This window comes from Ammospiza caudacuta, chromosome 9, assembly GCF_027887145.1.
Source record: "Ammospiza caudacuta isolate bAmmCau1 chromosome 9, bAmmCau1.pri, whole genome shotgun sequence".
NCBI classification, from domain to species: Eukaryota; Metazoa; Chordata; class Aves; order Passeriformes; family Passerellidae; genus Ammospiza; species Ammospiza caudacuta.
Window position 1 is genome coordinate 7,866,303 of NC_080601.1, and position 26,875 is coordinate 7,893,177.

Genomic DNA, 26,875 nt, shown 5'->3' on the forward strand with positions numbered 1-26,875 from the left:
ACTTTGGAACTGGGACTCAAATTCCAGCAGCAGCCGAGGATTTGCTCCATTGACTTGAATGGGTTTATTTTTAATTTATTACTCTGAGGTCAGAAGGCAGAGCTCTGGATATAAATCTTGAACATAAATAGACAATTCCCAAATCTAGACAGTAGAGCCACAAGTACCATACAGAAAAACAAAGCCAGGCAGGTGTAGAACTGTCTGGAGGGTTAAACCAATGGGGGCTGTGCATTTATTAGTAGTTTACTGTTTATTAAACAAGAACTCCAGATCCAAAAAGAACTCATTAATTGAAACCAAGTAGTGTTTAGTGAAATGGGAGCCTGTCAAAACTGGGAGGGGGGACAATGGATCGGTCCAAATGTGAGTGCAAATTTTGTCTGGGAATTTTAAAGCGTGCCGTTTGTCATGGACAACGGATGTGCACCATACAAACTCCGTACGTCTCCCCCTGGGTGACAATAAAAAGCGCAGTTTATTATAAACCGAAGTAAAAACCAAAATTAAAAAAAAACCCAACTAAAATCACAGTTTTGTCATTGGTATGTGGAGGTTGTTCCAAGGGCCCATCCAGAGCTCCTCCTCGTCAGACTGTGTGTGTTCACTGTGCGACTCCAAGGGCTCCTTGACTTCCTCGTGGTCAACAACCGATTCCTGCTCGTCTGTGCTTTTCAGTTTGGCCGCCCCGGCCTTTGTCACTACATTTTCAGCCCCTATAGTAGAGGAAAAGGACACACTGCACGGCCTGGAGTTCATTTTGTCACCGGGGGACGGTCCCTTGGACAACGTGTTCAGCGGGACGCTCTCCTCGTGCGTCACCGCCAGCTTGTCCAGTTTCTTGAACTGCTTCCCCAGCCTCACTGGGGAGGTGACTTTTAAATTGTTGCCCAGGCAGGCGCGGCGGGTGCGCACCACGGAGCCGTTCTGGGCCACGTAGACGTTGCTGCTGCCGTTGGCTTGGAAGCCGGGGTTGCTCAGCCGGTTCCTCTGGCTGGAGTCGGGAGCGCTCTCCTCGCCCGTGGAGCTGGTCTCATACTCTGGGTCCACCACCAACTTGATCCTCTTCTTCTTGGCCCACTGTTGGACAACACAAAGAAATGTCAGGGCAACCCAGCAGTTCATTTCCCTGCCCTTTCTGTTTGTTTATTAATGACTCTCATCAGTTTCTATTAATTTTGTGCCTTTCTCCCTTGCATGTGCGCAGAAACGGGAGAGCCCTGAGGAGGAAGCTGCTGTGTGAGAGATACCTTTAAGAAACTACTCCAAGGTGTAAATTCTAGGAAGGCCTTGGAAGTTTTCTTCCCTTGTGTTGTGAATTCCGTGCACTGGCTAGCTCTGCTTTGTGTGCATCACACATCCAGCAGAGAAAATCCCGGGACATACACCAGGGAAAATCTCAGGCATGGCACTGGCAAAACCGGCTGGTTACAAAAAGAGCAGCTCCATGTAAGGCTTTGTGGCTGTTCCAGACAGGTGGGATCAGTGGAAATGCTCAGGAAGATGGTGGAGAAACCAGGCTTTAGGTTTATATAACTTAAATATTTTTTTCAAAGAAATAATGCAAACAATTTCCATGCTGCTGTAACTCTGTAGTAGCAGTGATTGCTCTATGGTGAGCACACAACCCCCACTAGTTATTATAATTTATAATTGATCTTTTAAAAATAAATGCCTCCTTGCACCACACTGAAAAGAGCTATTACCCTTCTTGAATGAATAATTCAAGCACTAAGATGCCATCACAGTTAACCCCCACTGCAAAACACACAGAGGAAGATGAGAAAAGCAAGTTTTAAGAGAAAAAATCATGCAAGGTACAAATAGGTGATTACTCTTCAGCTTTTGAGAAGTTAAACTTGCTAAAAATTACTTGGATGCCTGTTTTATTGTTCCTGGAAAAGACAGACAATGTTCTTCACATGGATATATTCCAGTGGATCTATTCCTGCTTAGTTTAAGTGGGATTTACATGAAAACATTATGTGCAGCTACAGTGTTGTGCTGTGTGGGGACACAAAGGTGCAGGTAAGTGACCATGGGCCAAGTTTAAAGAGAAAATAAAATAAAATAAAATAAAATAAAATAAAATAAAATAAAATAAAATAAAATAAAATAAAAATTAAATTAAAATTAAATTAAAATTAAATTAAAATTAAATTAAAATTAATCAAAACCACTGTACTGTGATAGGCAGGAAAGGCAGAATGTGGGAAATATAATCCATTTCCTTTCCTGACCGAGCTCACTTGGTCCTCCTGCCTCAGCATTCCCAGCTTGTGCATAACTGGTGTTTGCAACCTGAATCCTGTGATGCAGAAACAGCCCAATGCCAGCTCTCCCAATTATCCCCTGCAGTTTTGGGAATGTTTGTTTTGCTTCAATTCCACAGAGCTGCCCTTGACAGCAGAGAACTCACCTGAAGATTAGCAAATATATTAATACAATATTAATGTATAGGATGAAAACATGGATGATTTTTAGATCTTTACATCCTCCTCGTTATCATTTGCATTCTTCCCTAAATCCCATGTTTCATTGCTTCATGAAAACAAAACTCTCTGTATTTCTGACTGAGTATATCTATAGTGTGTGTATATATATGTATGTATATTTATAGATATATATCCACAGGGCTGGAATTAGTTTGGTTTTCCACAGTTCTCTCTCAAGGACAGTGAAATGCTGGATCAATACACTTTGCCCTTTCCTTTTGGCAGTCTCCAGCCCGTCAGCATTGCTTAGGAAAGACCACACAGAAGGCACAGCAAACAAAGCCACTCCTCACTGCAAACCATCACCTACTGTCACTCCTCTTTAAAAGGAGGTGGAATCACCCGTGGCCTCCGACTCTGTAACTCCAGTACCCAGGGCCTCATCTGACTGGGTCTGGCTGCTTTCCTGGGACACCTTTTTCCTTGTTTTCATTCCTTTTCTGTTGGTGTCAGAGCTCTGAGTCTCAGGGGACGTGGCAGTTTTCCCGGATGTGGCGCTAGCTGAGCTTTTTGTCCCTGTGGTACCTTTGGAAGTCGCACTTATTTCACTGTCTAGGCAAGAAGATTCATTCTTACTGGCAGTGTCCTCTCTATCACTGTCCTCTGGATCAGCCTCTTCTTCACTTTCCTCCTCACTGTCCTCACCAGGAGCAGCTGACTGTCCTCCCTTTCCCCCTCCAGCAGCAGCAGCTTTTGCTGTGGCACTTTTAGAAACTGCTTTGTTTGAGCTACCTGCTGTCTCCTCTGCCTCTTCCTCTTCTTCTGACACCTCTTCTATGGTGTCCTCTATTTCCACACTGGCAGAGGAGGTTTTGCTCTTGTAGCTGGATCCTGAGGTTTTCTTGTGGCTCGTGTCCCTGTCGCTACCTGAGGCAGTGGAGCTCACGGATTTCTGGCTGGAGCGTTTGCCATGGGAGCTGCCTGCCCTGCTTTTCACACTGGACATTTCCGTGCTTCTCCTGCTGCCAGACTCGCTGGTCCCTGACCTGCTGTAGGAGCTCCGTGTGGATGAGCTCTTGGACAGGCTGCCATCCTCATCACTCTCAGACTCTTCCTCATCATCATCCTCTTCTGATGACTCCTCCTCCGACCCGCTGCTGGAGCTGGATTCAGACTCCTCATCGGAATCCCCCACATCCCCAGTCTCCTCATCCGAGTCCACGGTGCTTTCTGTGGCCTCATCCTGATCCAGGGTTATTTTCAAGTAGTCTTTGTCCTCTGACTCAGAGCTGCTGCCCTTCTCAGAGGACTCATCCGAGGCGCGCCTCCTCCTCCTCTTCCTCCTCTTCTCGTGGTCACTCTCCTCCTGCTCGCTCTCAGCCGTGATGCTGATTGAAACTCCCGACTTGGCTTCATCCCTTTCAGACCCTTCCTCTCCACGTGCCAAATCCTTGCCGAGGCCCTCCTGGAATTTCTTGGAGACGCTGATGCGCTTCAACACGTGGTTTAGTTTTCTCATGGAGGGCCTGGCATCCGTAGCTTTCTGGAAGTAGCTTCCCCTGATCATCATGGGTTTGTCCCCGTCCGCTTGGCGAGCCGAGAGCAGCTTGGCATAGCTGGAATCCTTCCTACCTTTCACTTTCTGCAGGATCATTGGGAATATCTTTGCTTTCTTCCACCGGGAATGGGCAGACTCAGCTCTTCCTGGTTTGTGGGCACTGACTGCCACACGACTTATATGCATCGCTCCCTTTAGCCTCCTTTTTCCCTGGCTGCTCCTAAATCCTCTTCCAGGACCATGGCTGAGGTCCATCCCAACACCTACAGGTCTCCCTTCCATTTGAGGCCCTGCTGCCTGGCTTATACCTCTGCTGGGAGGGCCTCTGACTGGAATCATGCCCTGGAAATTATGAAAATTAATTGATTACGACTTGAAAGAGAGTTATAGTGAAAACCTGTACCTTAATATAGGGTAGGAGAAGGTGCAACATTTATTTCCCAGCATCAAAATGAACTTACCTGTTTTAGAACACTTTTCTTACCAAAATTATGGGAAATGGTTGGGAATTTTAGAGTTTTAGAAAGTTCTAGAATAGGCTGGAAATGCACAGCTACCTTACTCTGCAATGTTACACTGAAATGTTCTGTCTTCTCATTTATAACAGATTAAGATCTGGTACTCAGGACAATTGGACTTTTTCTCAAAAAAAAAAAATTTACATTGACTTTCTTCTGATTGCCACTGACATGTTAAAATTTTTTTAGATTTCACTGTGAACTCTATGACAGATGAGTTTAGGTACTGCTTTTCTCAGTGCAAAGTCATAATTTGTAGAAAAAATATTAGTAATAGACTTCTAGAGTCCAGGAGGAGGGACCTTGAAGCCTATCCAGTGCCACCCCTTGCCATGGACAGGGACACTTTCCAATATCCCAGGTTCCTCCAAGTCCCATCCAAACCCAACCTGGCCTTGGACACTCCAGGGATCCAGGGGCAGCCCCAGCTTCTCTGGGCACCCTGTGCCAGAGCCTGCCCACCCTCACAAGGAGGAATTTTTTCCTAATATCCAACCTAAAAGTTCCCTTTTTAAGTCTTTAGCCATTCTTCTTGTCCTGTCACCGCAGTTCCTGCTGAAAAGTCCTCCTCCAGCTTCCTTGTAGGCCCCTACAAATACTGGAAGGTTTCTTTATTTGGTAATGATGCAAAATGGAAACACCTAAGTGGATTTTTCTTAGAACTAAAACCAGATGCGGATACTAAGAGAAGCTCAGCAATTCTTTTTTGTGCCTGGAAAACAAAAGGAATTTAGTGCTGACAAACTTTACGGGGCCAACAACGCTTAATGCTGATCTATACAAAACCTAATTCTAATCAATTCTGGCGTACAACTGGTGAGGTTTGGTGGCCCTTCAAGCTGTTAAAGAGACAGAATGATCCCTCCAGAGCTGGTTCCTTACCTCCTCAGCTGCTGGCCCGTGGGGACTGTAGTAGTAGCCACCGTCGCTCTCCACCACCACCTCGCCGTACTCGTCGTACATTCCCGACGGGGACAGCAGGCGCCGGCGGCTCCCGTACTGCGGCAGCTCGTACCTGCCAGGGACACCACAGCTCCTCAGGACAGCCCAAATGTGCTCACACCTCTCACCACACTGCCAGCACTGTGCTTGTTCACATCCAGAGCAAAGTGAACAGCTTTCCCTGTTTTATTCCCTCCTTTTCTTCCTTAGCGGCAACCAAATCCCAGATATCCTTCTGTTCCAACAGCCCCTCAGGGTAACCTGAATTTTGGGGTCTGTTGGATCAGTCAAAACCTCTCTAAGGACATCAAGTTTCCATCAATCCACCTGATTTTTTTTGGGGATCTTTCTTAATAATCGTGGAATGAAAGAGCAGCTTCCCTGGGATCAGTTGTGGCGAACGCCAGCAGGAATTCCTGAAGAGCTGCAGTCCAATGGGATTTATCAGAACAAGGCAGGATGGGGTTTCTTGAGGGAAATTCAAAAGGCCACCAGGCAGGATGGAGTTCTTGAGGAAAATTTAAAAGGACACAAGGCAGGATGGGTTTTTTGAGGGAAATTTAAAAGGCCACAAGGAAGTGTGGGGGCTTTTTGAGGGAAATTTAAAAGGCCACCAGGCAGGATGGGGTTTTCCGAGGGAAATTTAAAAGGCAACAAGGCAGGATGGGATTTTTTGAGGAAAATTTAAAAGGCTACAGAGTAGGATGGGTTTTTTAGAGGGAAATTTAAAAGGCCAGCAGCTGGCTGGAAACTGGGAGAAGAAAGGATTAATCCCTGAACATAGAAGAAAAGGAGGTGGTGGAAATTAATCTCCCAGGAGCAGAAATACACACACTAAGGGTATAAACCCAGCATGAGGGACAAGATGTGCATTCTGTAAGTGGAATAATGACATCCCTGAAGAAGCAGGGAGTTATCACATACCCCCTTAACCTCTGAAAAGAGTTTTGTTGTTGGTTCACGCCTTTGTGGACACAAAGATTAAAGTAATCCTTAGGTGAAGGGAAGTCCCACGATTAACTGCTGGAATAATAAACATCACCAGCCTGGAAAAGCAGCACTTTCAGAAATAAAGAGGAAAAATGGAACTATACCCGTGCTCATAACTGTAGTAATCCTGGCCATAGTATTCCTGCCCTGGATCAATTCCAGACTCCATACTCAACTCCTAGAAAAGAGAAACACTGACTGAATACAAACAGTGTGAAAAAGGCCCAAATGTAATTACTGATTTTATTATTCTTTATTATGTAATTACTTCTTCTGACTGCAGAAATGATCCCCATCCTGTAGCACAAAAATACCAATGTCTCACATTTGCTCTTATTGCTTATTCTGGAAACAAGTTTGGGTCTAAAAGATTGGAAATGGAAAGATTTGCAATTGCACTGCACAGCAAGGTGCTAAAGCTTCCAGCACCCACTGCTCAGCTCAGCTCCAGCTGCAGTAATCCATCAGCAGCTGACTGACACCAGAAAAAAATCAGCAGTTGGAGAGCAATAGAATGATTCTGCTGGGAAATCTGAAACTGTGGGATGAAGCCAGTGGAAGCTACTGAAAGATGCTCATGGGGAAAATCACAGATCCCAGAGTGGTTTGGAAGAGACCTTAAAGCCCATCCATTCCCACCTTCCACTATCCAAGCTTGCTCCAAGCCCCACCCAACCTGGCCTTGGAAGAACCAAAATGCAGTAAATTTAAGGAATTTAATTAAAATAACATAACTGGGCTCACAATGCCAGAACTTTGCTTTTTATCTAAGAGCCAGGGGGAAAAATTACCTGAGACAGACAAGTCCTTATTAGAAAATGATGCAAAAAACATTTCAAAACTTACAGAACAATTAAGAAATGAAAAATGGTTGTACCTCTGGTCTGAGAAGAGAAGGTCTCAGCAACTGCTGTTGCTACAAAAGAAAATGAGAAAGTGGTTAATTAGGCAGCAACAATTAAAGGGCAGGTGATTGGTGTCTAAGATTAGTAATAAATGCTGAAACCATAGGTCCTTTGGAACTTTTTTATGGCAGGCAGCTGGAGACTTCCATCCCCTGTGAGAACACACAGCAAAATCCTTTCACAATACACCATTTCTTTTGCCTAAATACAAAATCAACTTCCCCATTTTTGTGGTGATTGCCTGACATATTTAACTCAAGAATTTCTATCAGAGGACAAGAGAACTAAGTTCTGTATTTAAATTAAGAGACACAAACCAGCTGTGCAAAGAGATGAAAAAAATCAGCAAATATCAACCTTTATGATAGAAATGCATTTTGGAGTACTTTCCAATTATCAAATGAGATTGTACTGAAGGAAACTCTTCTCCCTGCTATTCATTTCTGGAGAAAATGATACTGCAGGAGCAGCAGACCTCACAGAGCTGCAGGGAGGTCTGTGGAGCCCCACCCCTTCCTGGCAGGTGATTGGGTGTGACATTGGAAAACACATCAGGGATAGAGGGTATGCCCTGGGAAGCTCCTTCTGCAGCAATCCCCGAGCCTGGAGGTCACACTCCTGCCACAATGGATCTCAGCCCCCAGGGATCTACGGCTCATAAACTTCTTGAAGCACTTTCAGTTTCTGGTCTCTATAGCACTCAGTACTCGGGAGTTCCACACACACAATCTCAGACTGGTTTGGGAGGGAATATTAAACTCAGCTAATCCCACCCCTGCCATGACAGGGAGACCTTCCACTGTTCCAGGGTGATCCAAACCTGGCCTTGGGCACTGCCAAGGATCCAGGGGCAGCCCCAGCTGCTCTGGGCACCCTGTGCCAGGGCCTGCCCACCCTGCCAGGGAACAAATATCTTCTTTCCAAATATCCCACCTAAATTTCCCCTCTGTCAGTCTGAACCCATTCCCTGTGTCCTGTCCCTCCAGTTCCTGTTGCAGGGTCCCTCTCCAGCTCCCCTGTGTCCCTTCAGGCCCTGGAAGGAGCTGTGAGGTCTCCACACGCCCTTCCCTTCTCCAGGCTGAGCATTCCCAGCTCTCCCAGCCTGGCTCCACAGGGAAGATGCTCCAGACCCCTCAGCAACTCCATGGCCTCCTCTGGGCCTGCTCCAACAGTTCCATGTCCTTCTTATTTCCGGAGACAAGGCACAGAATTCCAGCTGGGATCTCACAAGAGCAGAGTAGAAGGGGAGACTCCCCCACTCCCCTGCTGCCCACACTCTTGGGCTGCATGGGATACTCACACTGGTATCATCAATATTTGAAAGGTAATTGGGCTCTGGCCTTACCTCTTGCTGTGCATATCCTCGCCTAGAAGTCAGAAAAAGACAAGAAATAAATTAGTATAATGCTGTGAGCCTGCACAAAGATGCCCATTAGCGCTCTTGCTGGAGAGGGGTGAAAGAGAATGTAATTAGAAATAGAATTAGCATGGAAAGAAATACATATCTCTAATACCAAATATGTTTTTCTTTGGGTTTGCTCTGGATTGTTGCATGGGAAAGGTTGGAGAAGTTTGGAATCTTTTCTTGCTTTAGATTGTGAATGGATGAGGAGAAATCCCCAATCCCCAGGAACCAGAGCATCCAGAGATACTCAGCACAGGGAAAAGGGGATTGGGAGAGCCCTGTCCCATCCCCTCCCTGCTGTGCCATCATCCACAGAGGGACCTGTTCCCTCACACATCTGCTCAAGCAGTGAAACAACTTCTCTTTCTCCTGGACTTTCTGTATCCATCAGAAATTGCCCTGGAGCTTGTATTACTAATTTCTTGTACCAACACTATCATTCCAATTACACCTTTCCTAACACTTACCCACTGGTGGGGAGGTAGATCCCTTTTGTTTTTTTTGCTATCTGCTGCTATTTTACCACAGACTTTGTGCTTCTGATCTTATGGGGAATTTATTGTTGGTTTAATTAATTTTCTTGGAGCCATTCCTGGGCATGACCAATGCATTCATGTCTATCAAGTTCTCTATTTTCACGTTTTGTGCCTGAAAGTTGAAATGGTTTCGGCAAAACTAGAGAACAAAAAATTTAGGCCTTGGAATTTTTCTTAAGGATAAGTCTGGATTATTTTTATTATGGTTTTTAAGAAGGAAAGGGTAAATGCTCAAAATTATGTTAGGCTTAACCTAGGACACAGCCAGCAGTCATGGGGAAGTCTTTAATTACACTGAATAAATAATAAAGACCAGAGAAATCCTTTTAATTCTTTAATATCCCCATCTCTAAATCTTTCTATTAATATTCAGCAGATGGAATTGATTATCAGCATTGAATTAATGCTGTCGCCTATATAATATAAACCTCATGGCCAGCTGAAATGAAGATTTATCATCCAAAGACGATATGTGACTCTTCAAAGCCCACTTGAGGGGTGCTGGATTTAGTTTCCATATCGCTTACAACAATCTTCAGATAAAGGAGGTCTGAGGAGAAGGAAGTCTATTACTCTTAATTGCACTATATTGCAGATTAAAGGCATATTATGAGTAATTCTAATTAAATTTGGAATTCAACTTTCATAAAAATAGCACCATGCTGAGTTTTGCTGATATTTCTTGAATAGTTTTGTGTGGCCATGATTAGAAGGAACAAAAAAGTTCCCAAAAGACATAAAATACCCATTCATTCACTACAGCACAAGGATCTATTCTGGCACAACGACAAAGGGCAGGACAACAACATTTGTTTCCAGGAAGGACTGAAAGCTCTCCACAGAGGGAGGGATTGCTTCTGGGAAATGCTCTCAGCCAGACTTCACTGCAGTCTGGGAATCTTCTGTGTGGAAAGGAAAGTGAGGCCATGGAACCTGTGAGGATGTGGGGTAATGACAGCCAGAACATGGAGCTGGTACTCGAGGGGAGAGACAAAGCCAGAAGAACTCACATGGACAAGATGTGCCAACCTTTCCCTGCTAAAAGAGGTTAGAGGAACTGGGATTTGCCTAAAGCAGCATTTCCCCAATTCCTGGCATCCCGGCATAACTTAAATCTCTTTTCATATCAAAAGGAAGATCATCACAAATCCCAAACACTACAGATACTCCTCAGAGGGAACAACTACTTATCAGTTTGCCCTGAAGATTTTCCTGCAGTTCAGAGCTGGAACTGAGGACAAATGGGAAAGAGGATGAGTAATGATAACACCGTGGTTCAATTCCAGCTCTCCACTGATGCCATCTCTGTTCCTGCTCAGGACTTGACCTCATCAAGGTGATGATGAAAGGATGAGAGACACATTGAGGGTCACAGAGGACCCCAACTGACCAAATCAGACAACCTAGAAGGGCTAAATTATATATAAATTTAAATTACCACAGATGTTCAACTTGCTACCAACTCCTACACTGGATCTAATGCTTTGTAGCACTGCAGAACTGCAGCACCATGGAATTGTGGAATGGTTTGGGTTGGAAAGGACCTCTATGCTCATCCTCTTCCACCTCCACCCACTTCCCACTGTCCCAGGCTGCTCCAAGCCCTGTCCAGCCTGGCCTTGGACACTTCCAGGGATCCAGGGACAGCTCCAGCTTCTCTGGTACCCTGTGCCAGGGCCTGCCCACCCTTCCAGGAACAATTCCTTCCCAATATCCCATCTAAATCTCTCCTATTGTGGTTTAAAACAATTTCCCCTGCACCACCCCGATATCTCAATGGAACAGAATTTCCCTGGTACAGCTTCTTTTCCAGTCTAACAGAGTAATTTTTTAAATGAAGGCTATGAAAAAAAAGCCATCAGGAGAACAAAGATTGCATTATATCCAGACAAAATGAATCCAATTTTGTAAAGTTTTAAATTTCATAAAGATTTCCAGAATGAGAAAGTAAATGCACCCCTCATCAGAGAAGAGCTGATTGCCATAACCCCCCCACCCAGACTGTCCTGAAATGATGAAATTAAATATTTAAATTGGAACTTCTGTGTGATGGCCACTCTTTCTGCTTAAGGAACATCCCAATGAATTGTAGCCAGACTGAACCATTGGAGTTTATGTGGTGAATGACTGCACACCTCCACTTGTGCTATGTGACCTTACACACCCCAAAATCAGGTCCTATTTGTGCCATATCTCACTGGGGATGTAAAGATCTGCATGACAGCAGCTGTTTGCAAGCTCTAACACGGGACTTGTGTACTTAAATTTAAATTTCTGTCTTTGGGGTTGATCCAGTCTGAACATGATCTGCCCAATAATTTTTCATGCCCATCTCTGCCCTCTTCCCACTGTCCCCTCACCAGGACCATGACCAGGATACAGAAGGGAACTCTTAAGTCATAATCCCACTCTGGCTCTTCTATCCTAAACATTTTCTACCAAATAGATGCTGAGCTTTGGGGATATGATTAAAACATTGTAGTTGTGCCACCTTTGGAGAAATGAGCAGCAAAAATGTGCACATCTCATAAATGACAGAGATTCTGTTACAGCAAAAATAGGACAATAGATTAATCCCTCCCCTCACATATTTAGCTACTCCTACACCACCTTGATCTTACAACCTATCCCAACAAGGGTTTTAAGTAAAGGAAAATTCTAATGGATCAGCAGAACTTGCGGGATGGAGTTCATGGAGTTTGGCACTGGGACAAACAAAGAGAAACTACCTTGAGCAGCTTTTCACTGAAGCATCCACACATGTCCTAACTTCAGACTTCAAAAACAAAACAAAAAAACAACCCAAAAAAAAACAAACAGGAGAAAAGAGAAAAAGCCAAGCACCATGAAAATGTTGAGTCTGATAAAGAATTAATTACCTTTTTGCTCAGAATTACAACGTTGATACTGAACTGGAGTTTTAGTTTTGCTTCATTAGGTAATATCTGCCTTTCCCAAGATGGTTTTTTGAAGGTGTCATATTAAACTTTTTAGATTTTTGCAAAGGACTGAAAGGAAACTTGCAAGCTGAACCAAACATTTAAATGCCCAAATTGCTTTTACTTACCATTTTTTCAAAGGACAAGCTAATTTACTTTATATATACATTTATAACTGACATATTTATGTAAATGTAAAGATCTGATTTAGACCACTGTGAGCAAAAAAGTTGGTAAGTAAATCCACATTATGTGGATTTTTACAAGTACTTGGAAACCTGTTCACCTGGTGACACTAATCAAAGTGACTTTATTACAATTTCAGTGAGATGTTTCAGCTCGTGACAGACCAGCATGGAAATTAAAGAGAGACAGCAATAACATGCACATGCAAAATCATAAAAAACAAACAACAAATGCTTTGTACATGAAAGGAATTTAGAAAATATAAACTTTTCACATGCAGTTACAATATAAAAAAAATGCAATGGAAGGCAGAAGATGGAGAACAGGAGTGGGGACACAGCCGTATTTGCTGAGACACCAAGAGCAAACCCTTCTTCTGACTGCAGACTGGAACTGAGCTGCCAGAAAAAGTCAGCAGAGCAGAGCCCATGGAGCAGGGAGATGCAGTATGGAATTATGGAATGCCTGGGCTGGAAGGCACCTGAAAGCTCATCCCATGGGCAGGGCCACCATCCCAGGTTGCTCATGGCCCATTCAATAACCCAGCTCACCAAAGCTGAGCCTGCTACTCCCAGGCCTTCCTTGCTTTGATGCCCAATGTGTGGCAGAAGATTCCTTCCAGGTGGGGAAAAATTCCTTTCTTTTTATGGGCAAAGCAAGAGATTCCAATCACAGCTGCAGGAAAATCTGACTGACGTTACCTACAGTGAAGGCTGCTTAAAGAAGTACGGAGCCTGCTGCCATCTATGCCACATCCTTGGGTAAAAATGGACAGTTTCCCCCAAGAATTTACAGGAGACAGACTAAGAACCAGCAAGATGTAGTTCTGAGAAAACAGCTTGGAGAATTGTATTTTACATCACAAATTTCCGAGTGAACGGGAAGGACAGTGTCTCTCCATTTGGGATCAGGAGTGGGCAAAGTTGTGTACAGCAGAGAAAAGGGGGAAAGTCAGGATTTCTGGAGAGTCTGAGGCAGACACTGTGTGCTGCATTAGAGTCCTCCCACTCAAAAAAAAAGCAGGGAACATCCACCTGTGAGCATCACAGAGCTGTCGACTGGGAGGGGAAGCGTTTCTCCAGCTCCTCCACGACACAGCTCAAGTTCCCATTCTGCTGGTTGTGCTCGGCTGCGGCTTCTGGAGTCGGGAGCTCCGGGGTCGGGGCTGGCTTCAGCCTGGGGACGTGCTTGGGCAGCAGGTGGTTCTTGTCTATTTGGCTGTACATGTTGGCCACTGACTTCTCGATGGCGGCCAAATTCTGAATGTTTTTAAGAATTCCTTTGAGCTCCCTGCGGGGAGGAGGCTCTGGCACTGCGGCCGGGGTGGGGGCAGCTGGCGGTTTGGCAGGGGATTTGGAATGCTTGGCAGGGGACAGGAGCTGCGTGCTAAGAGGAGATGGAGAGGAAGAAGAGGAAGAAGAAGAAGGAGGAAGAGAAACTGCGGGTAGAGGTGGAGGATGTGGTGGCAACATAGGAGGGGATGGAGGTGGTGGTGGCAGCGGAGGTGGCAGCTGTGGAGGGGGGGGTGGGGGCATTTTAGGCGGATCTGGAATGCTTTCTACATTTTCTTTGGTCTGAGGAGCTAGAAAACTTTGGCAAAGTGGTTTCTTTGTCCTAGAAGACGGAGGAGTTGGTTTGCGAGTCGGTGGAGGAGAATGTTCCTGAGGGTCGTCGTGGTGAGTGACGATTACAGCAGGGACCACGGCGGCCTCTGCTTCAACTCTTTCAGCACCGGGCGTTGGAGAGGACAGAGGGGAGGAGCGAAGGTGGGGAGAAGCCACCACGCTTTTGGGAGACTGCTCTGGCGCACTCTCTCCCTCCTGGACGCTGGCGCTGTGCGTGGGCGACCGCACGGATTTCACCTCGGGAGACCTCACTTGCTTCATCTCCTGCAGCGCCTCAAACTGCCTCGCCTTCTCCTTCACAGTCAACTTGGGGCCACTGATCTTTTGGAAGAGTGGACTGCTGACATCGTCACTGCTATCGGCGTTTTCAGCTCCTTCCTCCTTGCCCGTGAGTCTCTGCTGCTGCCACTGGATGGGGTCCATGATAACCGGCCTACCCAGGGAGCCTGACATGTGTCTCCTGGTCAGGTGAGTGGGCACCGTCCACGCCCGGTGGCTGCCCCCAAAAGAGGCCTCTCTCCAGGCCAGTCTTGAAGGAGAAAGAGTATCTAAAGTATCGTTCCTTTTCCGCAGGAACCCAGAGGCAGCGGGGCTTTGAGGGAGACCTTCCACGTACAACGGGTTTCGGGTCGTTAGCGGGTTCTCATCGGACAAAAAAGTGATGTTACTCGAGGATTTGGGGAGGTTATTGTTCAGGGATCCATTGATATTGGATTGCTTGTGAGCCTCTATAGCACGGGAAGCAAAGCTGCTTATAACTCTCTGTCGGTCTCCTTCTTCTAAGACTGACTTTTTTCCCCTGCTTTGTTGGAAATGGTAGAGAAGAAAAAGACTTGAAAGAAAAGAAGATAACCACATGTGAGGAAACATGCATGGACATAGGTACTTATGAGAGAGAGAAAAAAAAGAACTTATGACATGAATCAGAGCCATTAAATCACTTCTAGCAAACTACAACCCAACAGCAGGAGCACATCTACTACTGGCAAGACATTTACTTTTGCATCTTCTTTAAGGGGGAAGGAAGAAAAATTAAAACAAGCTGCTGCTTGCTTTAATTTGAAGCTGCGTAGCTACTTGGTGAGTTCAAAAATAAATTCACTTCTTGTTAAAAAAACCTCTTAGATTTCAAAATTATCAGTTCATACTGTGGCCTATCCACCTAGAAGCACCAAACATCACAGAAGTATCAATATGTGAATGAATTCCATCTCTTGTGTGTATGAATTTCATCTCTTCATCAGGTTGAATCCAATAAAATGCCCCTGTGGTTGGGTGACATGGAATTTCTACGCCAAAAGTGGGAGGTCTCACCACTTTCTGGACTCCATCTATCACCTCCCAGTCCCTCATTAACTTCCTCGCTCAAATATTTTTAATTCCACAACCTTCTGAGCAGATTTGAAAATAAACAGTATTTAAAAGGAATAGCCCAAACTGCCTGCTAGAAAAGTGCCCTTCGAGGCCCATTTTAAATAATGCTCACTGCAGGCTAAAATGAGATTTATTTTTCTCTCAAACTGTGAGAAATTTAAGATTTGGGCCTGTGTCAGGCAGAGCTAAAGTACAACATGAGTAGCAATCTTATCTACCTGCACAAATTAAAATATAATTTAAGATTGGTTTTAGTGGCTTAGAGGTGTCAAGTATTTTCACACAAATTCTGAGTTAAAAATTCTAAGCCTTATCTCTACCAAAATTTGAATTTTGGTAAAGGATTAGGAGAAAAAAATGGAGTTTTCCATGATTCTGTGAATGTTGGAAGATGAAGTTTTTTTGATCTCTTGGTCACATTGTTCTGTTTGTTTTGGTGGTGTTGTTTCACATTTCAGAAAACATAACCAAATCGAAATTAATAAGAAATTAATCTCTGGTGGTTAAATAGTCCCTAGCAAAATTGAAAGGGAAATTTAAATACCTAGAAGGAGTTAATTAAGAGATCTTCTTTTTCCTTTAAGTTATTTAAGATGTAAAAGTCCCCTGAGGGTTGTATTTAATAAGAAAACACTTTTGTTTCTTGGCTTTTGTTTCCTGTTTTGATCAGGGGACCACCCAGGCAGGGAATACTCAGCTTCCCGATGTTCCAGCGAGCCAGCAGGACTGGAATTCCCACACAGAGAACCTTGAGATCATTCTCCCAGGGATCATTCTCTCATTTTTGTTTTGCAAAACACACCCAGCAAAGCACCACAAATTGAATAAACTCTCCCCAAGCACTGCAGTTTGCCAGAGCTGAGTGTGCCTAAGGCTTCCTCTGGGCTGAATGAATAAAAATAATTAACTTCACACTAATTAGAGAATCCCAGAAGGGTTTGGATTGAAAAGGACCTTAAAGATGACCTAACTCATCTTGCCATGGGCAGGGACATGTTCCATTGTCCCAGGCTGCTCCAAGCCCCAAAGTCCAGCCTGGCCTTGGGCACTGCCAGGGATCCAGGGGCAGCCACAGCTGCTCTGGGCACCCTGTGCCAGGGCCTGCCCACCCTGCCAGGGAACAATTCCTCATTCCCAATATCCCATCTAACCCTGCCTTCTGGCACTGGGGAGCCATTCCCCCTTGTCATGACACCCCATCCTTTGTCCCAAATCCATCTCCATCTCTCCTGCAGCTCCTTCAGGCCACAGTTTGGTCACCCCAGAGCTTCTCCTGTCCAGGTGAGCCCCCCCAGCTGTGCCAGCCTTTCCTCCCAGCAGAGCTGCTCCATCCCTCTGCCCATGCTGGTGCCTCCCCTGGGCTCTCTGCAGCAGCTCCAGGTCCCTCTTTGAAGGAGCTCTGAATCCTGAAGCAGGCAGCTTTGAGGTCAGCCAACCATTGAATCTACTGAGAGGTGAGAGAAGCAGCGACTGAACTTGAAGGAGCCCCTCCAGCAGAAGGCTCATGCAAGGTGCCACCACCTTTCTGCCACTGGAGCAGATTATTTCAAAAGCTCCTCAGCCTCCTCCTCACTCCACATGAGGTCTCTGAGAGCTGAGGTGACCCCACCATGTTTTTCTGTTTGTGTGGAGCTGTTTCCATAACTGAGGGCCAGAGAGTTCAGGTTTTGTCAGCTCAGAGACTCCACAGGCCTTGCATGGGATTGGAATTAACAGCCAAGGAAGGTTTAAACCCAGCCATGAACTCCCAGTAAACCTCTCTGTTCATGCACTCAGCGTTGGTTTGGCTTTTTTTTGACCCTTTGGCTTTAGAAATAATGCCCTTCAAGTTCAGCAATCACCCCCCTCCTCTCTCTGCTTCCAAGAAGAGGGATAAAGAAGCACAGAAGTATTGCAACTTCCCAGTAAATGTCTTTTCTGCTCAATGGACAAATAAAATATGAACTTCACCTTGCAAGGTTGGATGGGAATTGCTGGAAGGAAAATTAACTAATTTCTACCAGCTACAAATATTAAGAAAATTAAATAAGCTTACTTACTGGTGCCTAAGGATCCAGAGACAGGGAAAAATGAAAATGGTGAGACAAGGCAGATTTAAAACTAAAGAGCTTTGTTCCATTTCATTTTTTATAAACACCAAAGAAAGCAAACAAGACACTGCAAATGAAAGATGACAGACTTAGGACAACTAAAACAGGGAACAATGTACTAAAACTCATGAAAAATGGAGATAAAAGATTTTTTCCAAATAAGAATTTCCTAAGGTATACCTTACCCTGGAGTAAAATATTTATAGCAAAGAAAAAGTTAATTTGTAATTATAATTATTGAAGCCTGTTATTTTCTTGCAAATCCTATGGATTTTGATTTATCTTTGAAGGATTTTTGTGTTTAATCAGTTCCTCAGCATGACAGATAAGCCTTGGTTGTATGCAAAGATATCTGAGAGAAAATATTCCAACTACAGCACCTTTTTGGTGCAATGAGGACTATTTTTTGTCCAAATTAACATAAAGCTAAGCCTCAAAGTCAGTACTGCAGATCTGGGAACTGGCACCTCTTTGGGGCAGTACTAAACCCCAAAAAACCTTTGCAGATAAAACAAAGCACAATGAGGCCTTTTCTAGGTATAGCATCACATAACTAACTTCAGCAGAAATTTGGTTTAGTGTAAAAAAAGATGAATTTTATCCAGATGGCACCTCCCTGCATAAGGGTACAGATGTGACTCGCAAACTGAAGTGCTTCCATTCCAAAAAAACTTTATTTCACACGTTTTTCCTCCCTTCCTGCCCAATCATAACTTGACAAAGCAAAAGGCAAAAATTCAGCCCTGAGGAGAAACTATTCCTACTCCCAGCATTTTTAAGCCCCCTATTTACCCAGAAAACCTAAGCCCTGGAATTATTCCACATGCAGAGACTGCACCCAGTTGTCCAAGAGTTAAAGCTCCGTCATGGCCCTGTAACATTTTATAAACTCCATCACAGCAGCTGGAAAATTTCAACTTTCTGGGCAAAACAAATCATGATTGAAAACGGAGCAATCTTCATTTCCACCATCCACTCACTCCCTACCTACCAAATATTATTCAAGCTGGGCTCTTCAGCACTCCTTGGTTTTCAAGTATAAACAGAGATGAAGAAGTGTGGCAAAGCTTATCAAACAACCCCACCAGTATCACACAAATAATAATTGGCTGGAATATTTTCCTACTGAGAGTTAAATTGTTATTGGAGTCCATCAACTTCAGGTTTACAGAGGCATGAAAAGAGAGGCAGCCTTGCAAGATTATTATTTTATGAGCATGTAAGAGGTAAAAGATGAGTTTATTGAGCTACCAGGGGTTTCTCTGCTTTGATAGTTCCTTTAATTTCAATATTTAAACAGGTTTAAATTTAGAACAAAAACCCCCAACAAACCGAACACATCTTACTACAGGAAATTAAGACTTTGGGGCAGCAATTTTCAGGGAATTATAATTTCAGACAAGTGCAATGGATAAGAATGAATTTTATTGGATGTGTTTAGTCAACAGCTTTGGAAAACGTGGAGTGCTGGCCTGGATGTGCCAAGGAATCCAATCCTGGCAGCAGTGACCTGCTGCAGGATCTTGCTCTTGGGAAAACCATCTGGTGAGACCTTTATGCCCACTTAAAGTCTGATTAAGGTTCCCTCTTCCATTACAAGAAGATTAAAGAGGCTTTTTCCCTCCTCCAGAGCCAGCCTATGTCTTTTCTGGATGTTGGAGAACCCCAAGCAGCTGGGGAATGAAGGAAACCCTTTGCACAGAGACTGCATGAAGGGACTTTATAGAACCCCAGAATAGTTTGGATTGGGAGGGACGTTCAAACCCATCCCATTCCATGAGCAGGGACACCTCCCACTATCCCAGTTTGCCCAAGGCAGTGAATTTCTGGATCTGGATGGATCTCAAGGAATACTCACATGGTGCTGTCTCCAAGCTCCTCATAGAGGTTGTTGGCGGCGGCTCCGGATGGTTTTCCTGCTGGCAGAGCCATCTGCATCCTCGCAGTCTTGGCACACTCAGCCTGTCGCCTTTGGAGAGCCACGGGGCAAGGGAGAAACACTCATCAGGAACACCCCAAAACACACCCCAAAGAAAGCCAGAATGGGAGGTTTTCTATGCTCTTGGCCTGTGGTTAATAAACATCCCCTGGATTTTGTCTTTATGAAAGTAACAACATGATTATCTTCTCCTGGATTTATCAGCTCCTGGTTGTTCTGTTTTGGTGGAATCCAAGAGCTTCCCAGATGTCAGAATGGTTTGGGGTGGGAAGGACCTTAAAGTCCATCTTATTCCACCCCTGCCATGGCAGAGACACCTTCCACCATCCCAGGCTGCTCCAATTCCCAAAGTCCAACCTGGCCTTGGGCACTGCCAGGGATGCAGGGGCAGCCACAGCTGCTCTGGGCACCCTGTGCCAGGGCCTGCCCACCCTGCCAGGGAACAATTCCTAATTCCCAATATCCCATCTAAATCTATTTCTTTCAGTTCGATCCCACTCCCGCTTGTCCACTCACAACTCGTTTTTTCTTAATAGAATTGGCTGGGAAATTTCTGTTCAATGAATGGTTTGTCCCAAAAAACGCCCTTTTTTAAATTAATTTTTTTTAATTTATTTTTTCCATGGGGTAAAATCACAGTGGAAAAAAAAATCTGTTCCCTGTCTAGAAAACAAAGCTCCTTGTGTGGGGAGCGCCACCAGGATGATGTGCCTGATATACCCCAATGACACTGAGTAGCCATAAAAATAAGTCACTTTTAAACTCATCACACCAGGAGTTCAGGAGCAAGTCAACTATAGGAATTTTAAAAACCCCTTATATTTAATAAATGTTGAGAACAAAATTTGTCAGTATTCCTGTGCAAGCTGGAAGAAGCAAAACTGGAAATAAATACTTACTCTTTGAATCTGTTTGGTTGCAAAAAAAAGAGATAAAAAGGGAGGTTAAATAAATTCTCTCCCAACAACTGCCCATAACAGCGACTCTAACAGGAGTAATAAACTACAGGCTACTTAATTATTCCACACATCAAATTCCAGAATTAATGACTTGTTAAAAGAATCAGAACTTCCAGAGCTGAACAGCATTTGGCTGCTATTTTTGATCCTCTGGAAACAATTCTGTAGTCAGCAGAAATACAACTTACAGCAGAGAAAGAAAACAAGACATGAAAACATGAATATTTCTCCAGTTTTTTCTTAAGCAGGCACATTTTTAGACTTGTTTCTTTATATTTAATTATTTTTTAATAACAATATAAATAATATAATCAATACTTTCTTTATCTTTTCTCATTTTAGCATATTTCAAAACTGTATAGAAATACTTTTAATAATGAAGTAGCATCATTTTTGGTTATTATTTAGAAGATGCCATTCTTTTGTGATTATTAAATAATACATAATTTATAAGTACCTTACATGTTTGTGCTGGATACTGGATTTCAAAGGAGTCATTTTTAGATTTATTACTAAAGAAATATTTTAGGAAAAATACTGAGATTTCTTTGGAAAAGGAGTGAAAAAGGCTGGAATGCAAAAACAAATCACGAGGCTCAGGATTTTAATTTAACTTTTAAATTCCTTTCATTTTCTTTGGCACTCTCCATAAAAATACAATTTATTTGCAATGGGCTGCTATAAATCCAACTCCAAGTCAGATCTCTAGATTGGAAAAATGGGATTTTTGGATGAAATGAATTTAAGCAGATTCCTGAGAGCTCCTAAAAGAGATTGATGGTGTTTAGATAATCTAACAGATGCCAAGGAAAAATGAGGCTGCTTCATTTCTTTAAGGAATCTACAATTCAGATAATAGCCACCAATGAATTGCAAGATGAACTGGCTCATGGAAGCAATTTTTCCACAGAATTCTGGGAGAGGAAGAGCAGCTTGGGAATGATCTGCCATCCCAATGGTGCAAAAGTTGGTCAAACTCTTCCAAACTTCTTTAAAAGGCTTTTTCTCTTCACCCAAAATGGAGGAAAGGGGATGTGAATATGATCATTAATTAAAGAATAAATCAGTGAATAAATGGATTTATAAATCTATGAACTGGAATATAATGTATATGTAAATTTATGAATATAATTTTTAATTACAGAATAAATCTATGGTGTATATACACACACACACACACACACACACACACACACATATATATATATAAATAAATAAATAAATAAATAAATAAATGGATATGGAGCCTTTAAGTCCAAATGCAGTGATCCTAAATATGAGTAGACCTGAAAATTTTAGCTGAATGAACTTGTTGCAGATGTTGATTTGAATTAATTTATCAGCCAATTACTGCTTCAGTGTATAACAGGCAAGAGGAAATATCAAAAAGTATCTCTGATGTTGCCCTACAATGGCAGAAAACCAACTCTCCAGGAAACATTAGCAATTAAGAAGCTTGGGAAAAAATATTTTGGGATTTAAGCAAAAACACTGGAATCCTCTAATTTGATTTTTGATTCATTTCTTGAAAAGCACCTTTTTCCTTTTTTTTTTATTTTTGGTATGGAATTCAGCTCTGAATCTTCACTTCTATGTCCAACACCTGGGTTTTGAGCCAGTGCTTTGGCACAAAATTCCTGCACTGTGTTAGGAAACCCAAGATGCACTTTCCATGTTCATCACACCAAGCATTGAGCAACCCTTGTGGTGAGAAGGGGACTAAACCCAGAAATTACTTTATACAGTAGAAATCGAGATAATACATACAAAGTATTATAGAAATGGGCAATAATAAATAGAAATTAATCTAGAAAAGATGAATAATCATTGAAGTGGTTCCGGTACAAACTACAGCACCTCTACTATGACGTTACAACCCTGGAATGTCACCGTCATATTTTCTGAAAAACCCTCTTTGCCCAGGATTCTTCTCCTGGGAAGCTGAGAAGCCTCAGAGAAAAAGGAAAACAATATTATCTCATTTGCTTCTCCTGTGTTTTGCTGCTTTGGAATGTGGTTTGGACATAGTTTATCCAACGTGTGAATTGTTCTGACTTAATGACCAATCACGGTCAGGCTGTGCCAGGACTCTGGAAGGAGTGACGAGTTTTTCATTAGTATCTTGTTAAACCTTCTGTGAGTATCCTTTCTCTATTCTTTAGTATAGTTTAGTGTTGGGAAGGATGAAAGTTTGACAAGAAAGTCGCACAGATATGTGTGCTTAGCAGAAAGATTTTTAAATGTAGAGTCTGAAGAAGGAATAGAGATGGAAGCAAGTTTTGATAGAGAAGAAAAGAATTGCTGAGCCAGTCTCACTGGATAACCAAAAAGGCAAAGGGTTTGTTAGTTAGAAGGGGATTTTATGACTTAGAGCAAAGGATAAACCCACCTCAAACAAGAAGATGTTTTTACCAAGCAAGAAGATAAGCACAGGCAAACAAGCCTGCTGATGTGGCAAGTAGAAAAAAGGTCTCAGAATTTTCCACTGCAAGAAAACTGAGTAACAACTTCTAGCTTAAACTGCAATGTACTAACTTTTAGTGATTGGAGAACAGTAACATGAATATGGTAATTACAGTAGTTATGAGAGGCTAGAGATAATAGTTAAGGTATAGATTGGTTCTACTGCATGAAGATGCTCAGCAAAGAAAAGTATATAATGTATTGTAACCAAAACCAAAGTATATAATGCATTGTAACCTAAACTAAGGGTCTCCAGGCCTGCCTGCAGCTGGAGCTGACAGCTGTAGGCACAGCTCTGTCACCCACAACCCTGGGCTGCTGTAACCTCTCGGATGGAATAAACTGCATTTTGGAGAGCTGCCTGGAGTCTACATCTCTAATTTTGGCTCTTACAGTTTAGTATAGTATTCTTTAATATAATAGAACAACATAAAATAATAAATTAGCCTTCTAAGAACATGGAGTCAGATTCATCATTTCCTTCCTGCCACGGGGGACCCCAAAACCACTCAGCTGGGAGAGGAGGAGGAGGAGGAGGAGGGTACTCACTGGCGGTAGCTGACCATGACGATGAGGATGGCTGGCATGCAGCACAGGAAGATGATGACAGCCAGGGCCAGCAGTGCCCCCTCCGTGAAGCCCACGGCCTGCGCCTGCTTCTTCACGTTGGCCACCACGTCCGGCGTGCGGATCTCCAGGATTCGCCCGCCCTGGCCCAGGTAGGGCTGGAACTCCTTGTTGATATCCAGCAGTTTGCCATCCAGGAACCTTCAAGGGCACAGAAACACCCCGCTATTAGGGCCAAGGTCATGAAGAGAGTTTTAATTAGGGCAGGTTAATAGCCCAATAAAGTGCATACATCATCTCTGTGGGCTTTGGGATAGTGGCAATTCCCTGTAATCCCAGTGCCAGGGACAATTCCAATGCACTTAAGACCAGGACACAGTTTAGACACTGAAAAGGAGGGCTGAGATGAGCTCACCCTGATTTCCAGGGGCACAAAGTTCTTGCTGGCATCACAAAGGCCTTGCTTTGTGCTTTTCCTTCTCTGCTTTGTTCCCGAGGATCAACCAACCCTTCCTGGACTGTCACTGTCATATTTTGTGAAAAATCCCTTCGCCAGGATTTCTTCTCCTGGGAAGCTGAGAAGCCTCAGAAAAGAATGAAAACAAAAATTATCTGATTGCTTCTCCTTCTCCCTGTTTGGAATGTGGTCTGGATATTGTTTACCAACTAGTCAATGTTTGATTGGCTTCATGTGAATTGGCTTTATTTAATGACCAGTCACCATCAGCTGTGTCAGACTCTGAGGAGTCAGTCACGAGTTTTCATTATCATTCTTGTCAAACCTTCTGTCTGTGGCCTTTCTCTTTCTTTAGTATAGTTTTATTATAGCATTTTTAAATATAATATATCATAAAATAATAAATCAGCCTTCTGACAGCATGGAGTCAGATTCTAATCTCTCACCTCATCCTGGGGACCCTCACAAACACCACACTGGACACATCCCTAAGGACCACTGCCCAAAAGATCATCAAAGCAGTGGTGGAGTCACCATCCCTGGAAATGTTCAAAGAACCTGTGGATCTGGCACTTGGGGACATGGGACAGTGGTGGCCTTGGCAGTGCTGAGGATGTTGGATTTGATAACCTCAGATGTTTTTTCCACCCTTAATGATTCCATGGTCACTGTTACCCTAAAATCAGGCAATATTTAGATGATCTGCTCAGCTCCTTTGGGAAATTCTTTGGCTGGCTGGACAAAAAATACATTGTCCAAGGCGTCAACTTCTGAAGGAAAATAAAAATCCTTGGATCACTCCAGAAGTGAGGATTGAGTGTCTCACAAGCTGCCCAGCTCCAAAGACCAAAGTAGGAGATGTGTTAGGATGGAGGATCCTAAAGGGTGAGAACTATAGCAGAATTCCAGATCCTTACACATACAGTGGTTTTCCTGGAAAAAGACAAAGGGATGGAAAACCTCCAGAAAATGTCAAATAAAAAAACAACAAAAAACTTCCATAAGTATTTTTGCGTATAAACTCTGAATGCCCAAAGAAAGCCTGAGATAACTTTGATTTCCTTACTCTGATTACTGATAGAAATTCCACTCCTCAAAGACCTTTTCTTTAAGGGCAGTAATTTCTTATAATTGACTTCTCCTCAGATTAATTCCCTGATAAATCCTCATAGTATTTCTTGTTCCTAATTTTTATTTTGGAATTTTAGGGAGAATCCACTCTGCTCTGGGTGTGTAATGGATGAACTGGATCTCATCACAGGCAGAACAGCTCATCCTGAATGATGAATTTGGGCTGGTTTCATGATACTGAGGGAAAATGGGCTGCTCACCCCCATCCTCACAAAGGTGTCTGGAAGAATAATTCCCATTCCTGATGTTCCACAAACCTTTTCCTTGGTACTTGAGAAAAAAAATCCATTTTCTGACCTAAATGACGGCATAAAGTGGATAGAAACATTCTCTTACTGCTCACTAGATGTCACTGGTGCATGTCCCACGTCCTTGGAGCTGGCAAAAGCCTTCCCAGCAGGACACATTAAATCCCTGGATGATTTTAAGCATCTCTCCCTTGAAATTCTGCTGGCATTTTCTCGACAGAGCCTTTTTAACAGGTCCGTAACTCAGCCGTGAGCGTTTACTCCGTGATGGAACCTGACACGTTGTGCAGGAGCTTCACACAGTTCTCTTTTTAACAGGGGACATTTTCCACTTAATTTATGCAGGAGGAATTTGCTGCATTCAACTGGTTTTTATGCTCCAATAAATCAAAGCCTCTTCCCTTTATAAGATAGGAAAGGAGGCTGAACGTTTCAGTCTGGGAAATTATCTGAGTGCCTTCGGAGTCTTTTAGGGTTTGGGGAAGAGGGAGGACATAGTGAAGTACAGAGACATTTTTGGGGTGTAATCAAACAGATTTGGAGCAAAAATCAGAGGAGGAATGGCTGAGGGAGCTGGGAAGGGGCTCAGCCTGGAGCAGAGGAGGCTCAGGGGGGACAACTTGGACAGCAGCAGCAATTTCTTCATGGAAAGGGTGCTCAGGCCTTGGCAGGGGCTGCCCAGGGAACTTTGCAGTGCCCAGCCCTGCAGGTCTTCCGTAAATGTGTGGATGTGAGGACATGGTTTAGTGGAGGGCTTGGAAATGCTGGGTTAAGTGTTGGAGCTGATGAGCTCAGAGATTCTTCCCAACCTGAATGACTCTCTCCCTGACTAATAAAAACTTTAGGTAATCAATCATAACAATCTGAAGGAAAAATACAGATCTCTCATTGTGTATCAGTTTTACAAAGTACAGGACAGGGAAAATTCTGCATATCTTGAGAAACACATGAGTTTTACCTCCTGCCACTGGCTGCTACATCCACGACTTCTAAATCATGCCTTTGTTTTCCAGGCAAACATTTTCCTGGAATTATTGTGGGATTAATATTATGGATCATGGGAGCCTCATGCTTTGGTTCAGTGGGGTTTGCTTCTCACGGTGCCAATTGTAACTCTGTTCAGCTGCTGTGTCCACCCCCTTGTCCCAGCCCCAGCTGCTCTGGGTTTGGATCCCTGACTCCTGCCTGCATCCCTGCAGCTCTCCCCCTGCTGTTCCACTTCATCCTCAATTCCCCTCGCATCCGACCTTCACAAATAATTGCTTTCAAACAGTGACAGGTTCACAAGAAATTCTCTTAAATCAGAGCCTCCACTCTGCTTTAGAAGCAGGAGCACAGCAGGTGTTCCCAAAAAAGCCCATTCTGGAAAAGCCACAGGAATCTTCCAATACACAATCACTTGGTGAGCTGTATAAAAATCCAAGCTGGCAGAAGTCACTAATTCTCTGCTGCTGGTCCTGGATACATCATGGAATTGTTAAACACTTGGAAAACCACCTGTGGGAATTTATCTTCCTTATTGGTACTTAAATGTTTAGGTAAAACATTTAATTTTTAATTAAATAGGAATTTTTAAAATTTAATTTTTAGTAAAACAGGATGTTCTGT

At 43.5% G+C, this 26,875-nt stretch overlaps 1 protein-coding gene across 1 annotated transcript in view; it reads right to left on the reverse strand.

Annotated features, from left to right (window-relative positions):
* Window positions 1–314: 314 nt before the first annotated feature.
* Window positions 315–26,875, reverse strand: part of PCDH15 (protocadherin related 15) — a 309,038-nt gene continuing 282,477 nt past the window's right edge. Inside the window, exons 31-38 of the mRNA XM_058810078.1 lie at window positions 23,414–23,632; window positions 19,362–19,472; window positions 8,694–8,715; window positions 7,321–7,359; window positions 6,548–6,621; window positions 5,394–5,526; window positions 2,911–4,335; window positions 315–1,080 (exon numbers count right to left, since the gene is read on the reverse strand). Coding sequence (XP_058666061.1) covers window positions 529–1,080; window positions 2,911–4,335; window positions 5,394–5,526; window positions 6,548–6,621; window positions 7,321–7,359; window positions 8,694–8,715; window positions 19,362–19,472; window positions 23,414–23,632 — 2,575 coding nt within the window. The 3' untranslated portion in view covers window positions 315–528. The remainder of the gene's footprint in view (window positions 1,081–2,910; window positions 4,336–5,393; window positions 5,527–6,547; window positions 6,622–7,320; window positions 7,360–8,693; window positions 8,716–19,361; window positions 19,473–23,413; window positions 23,633–26,875) is intronic.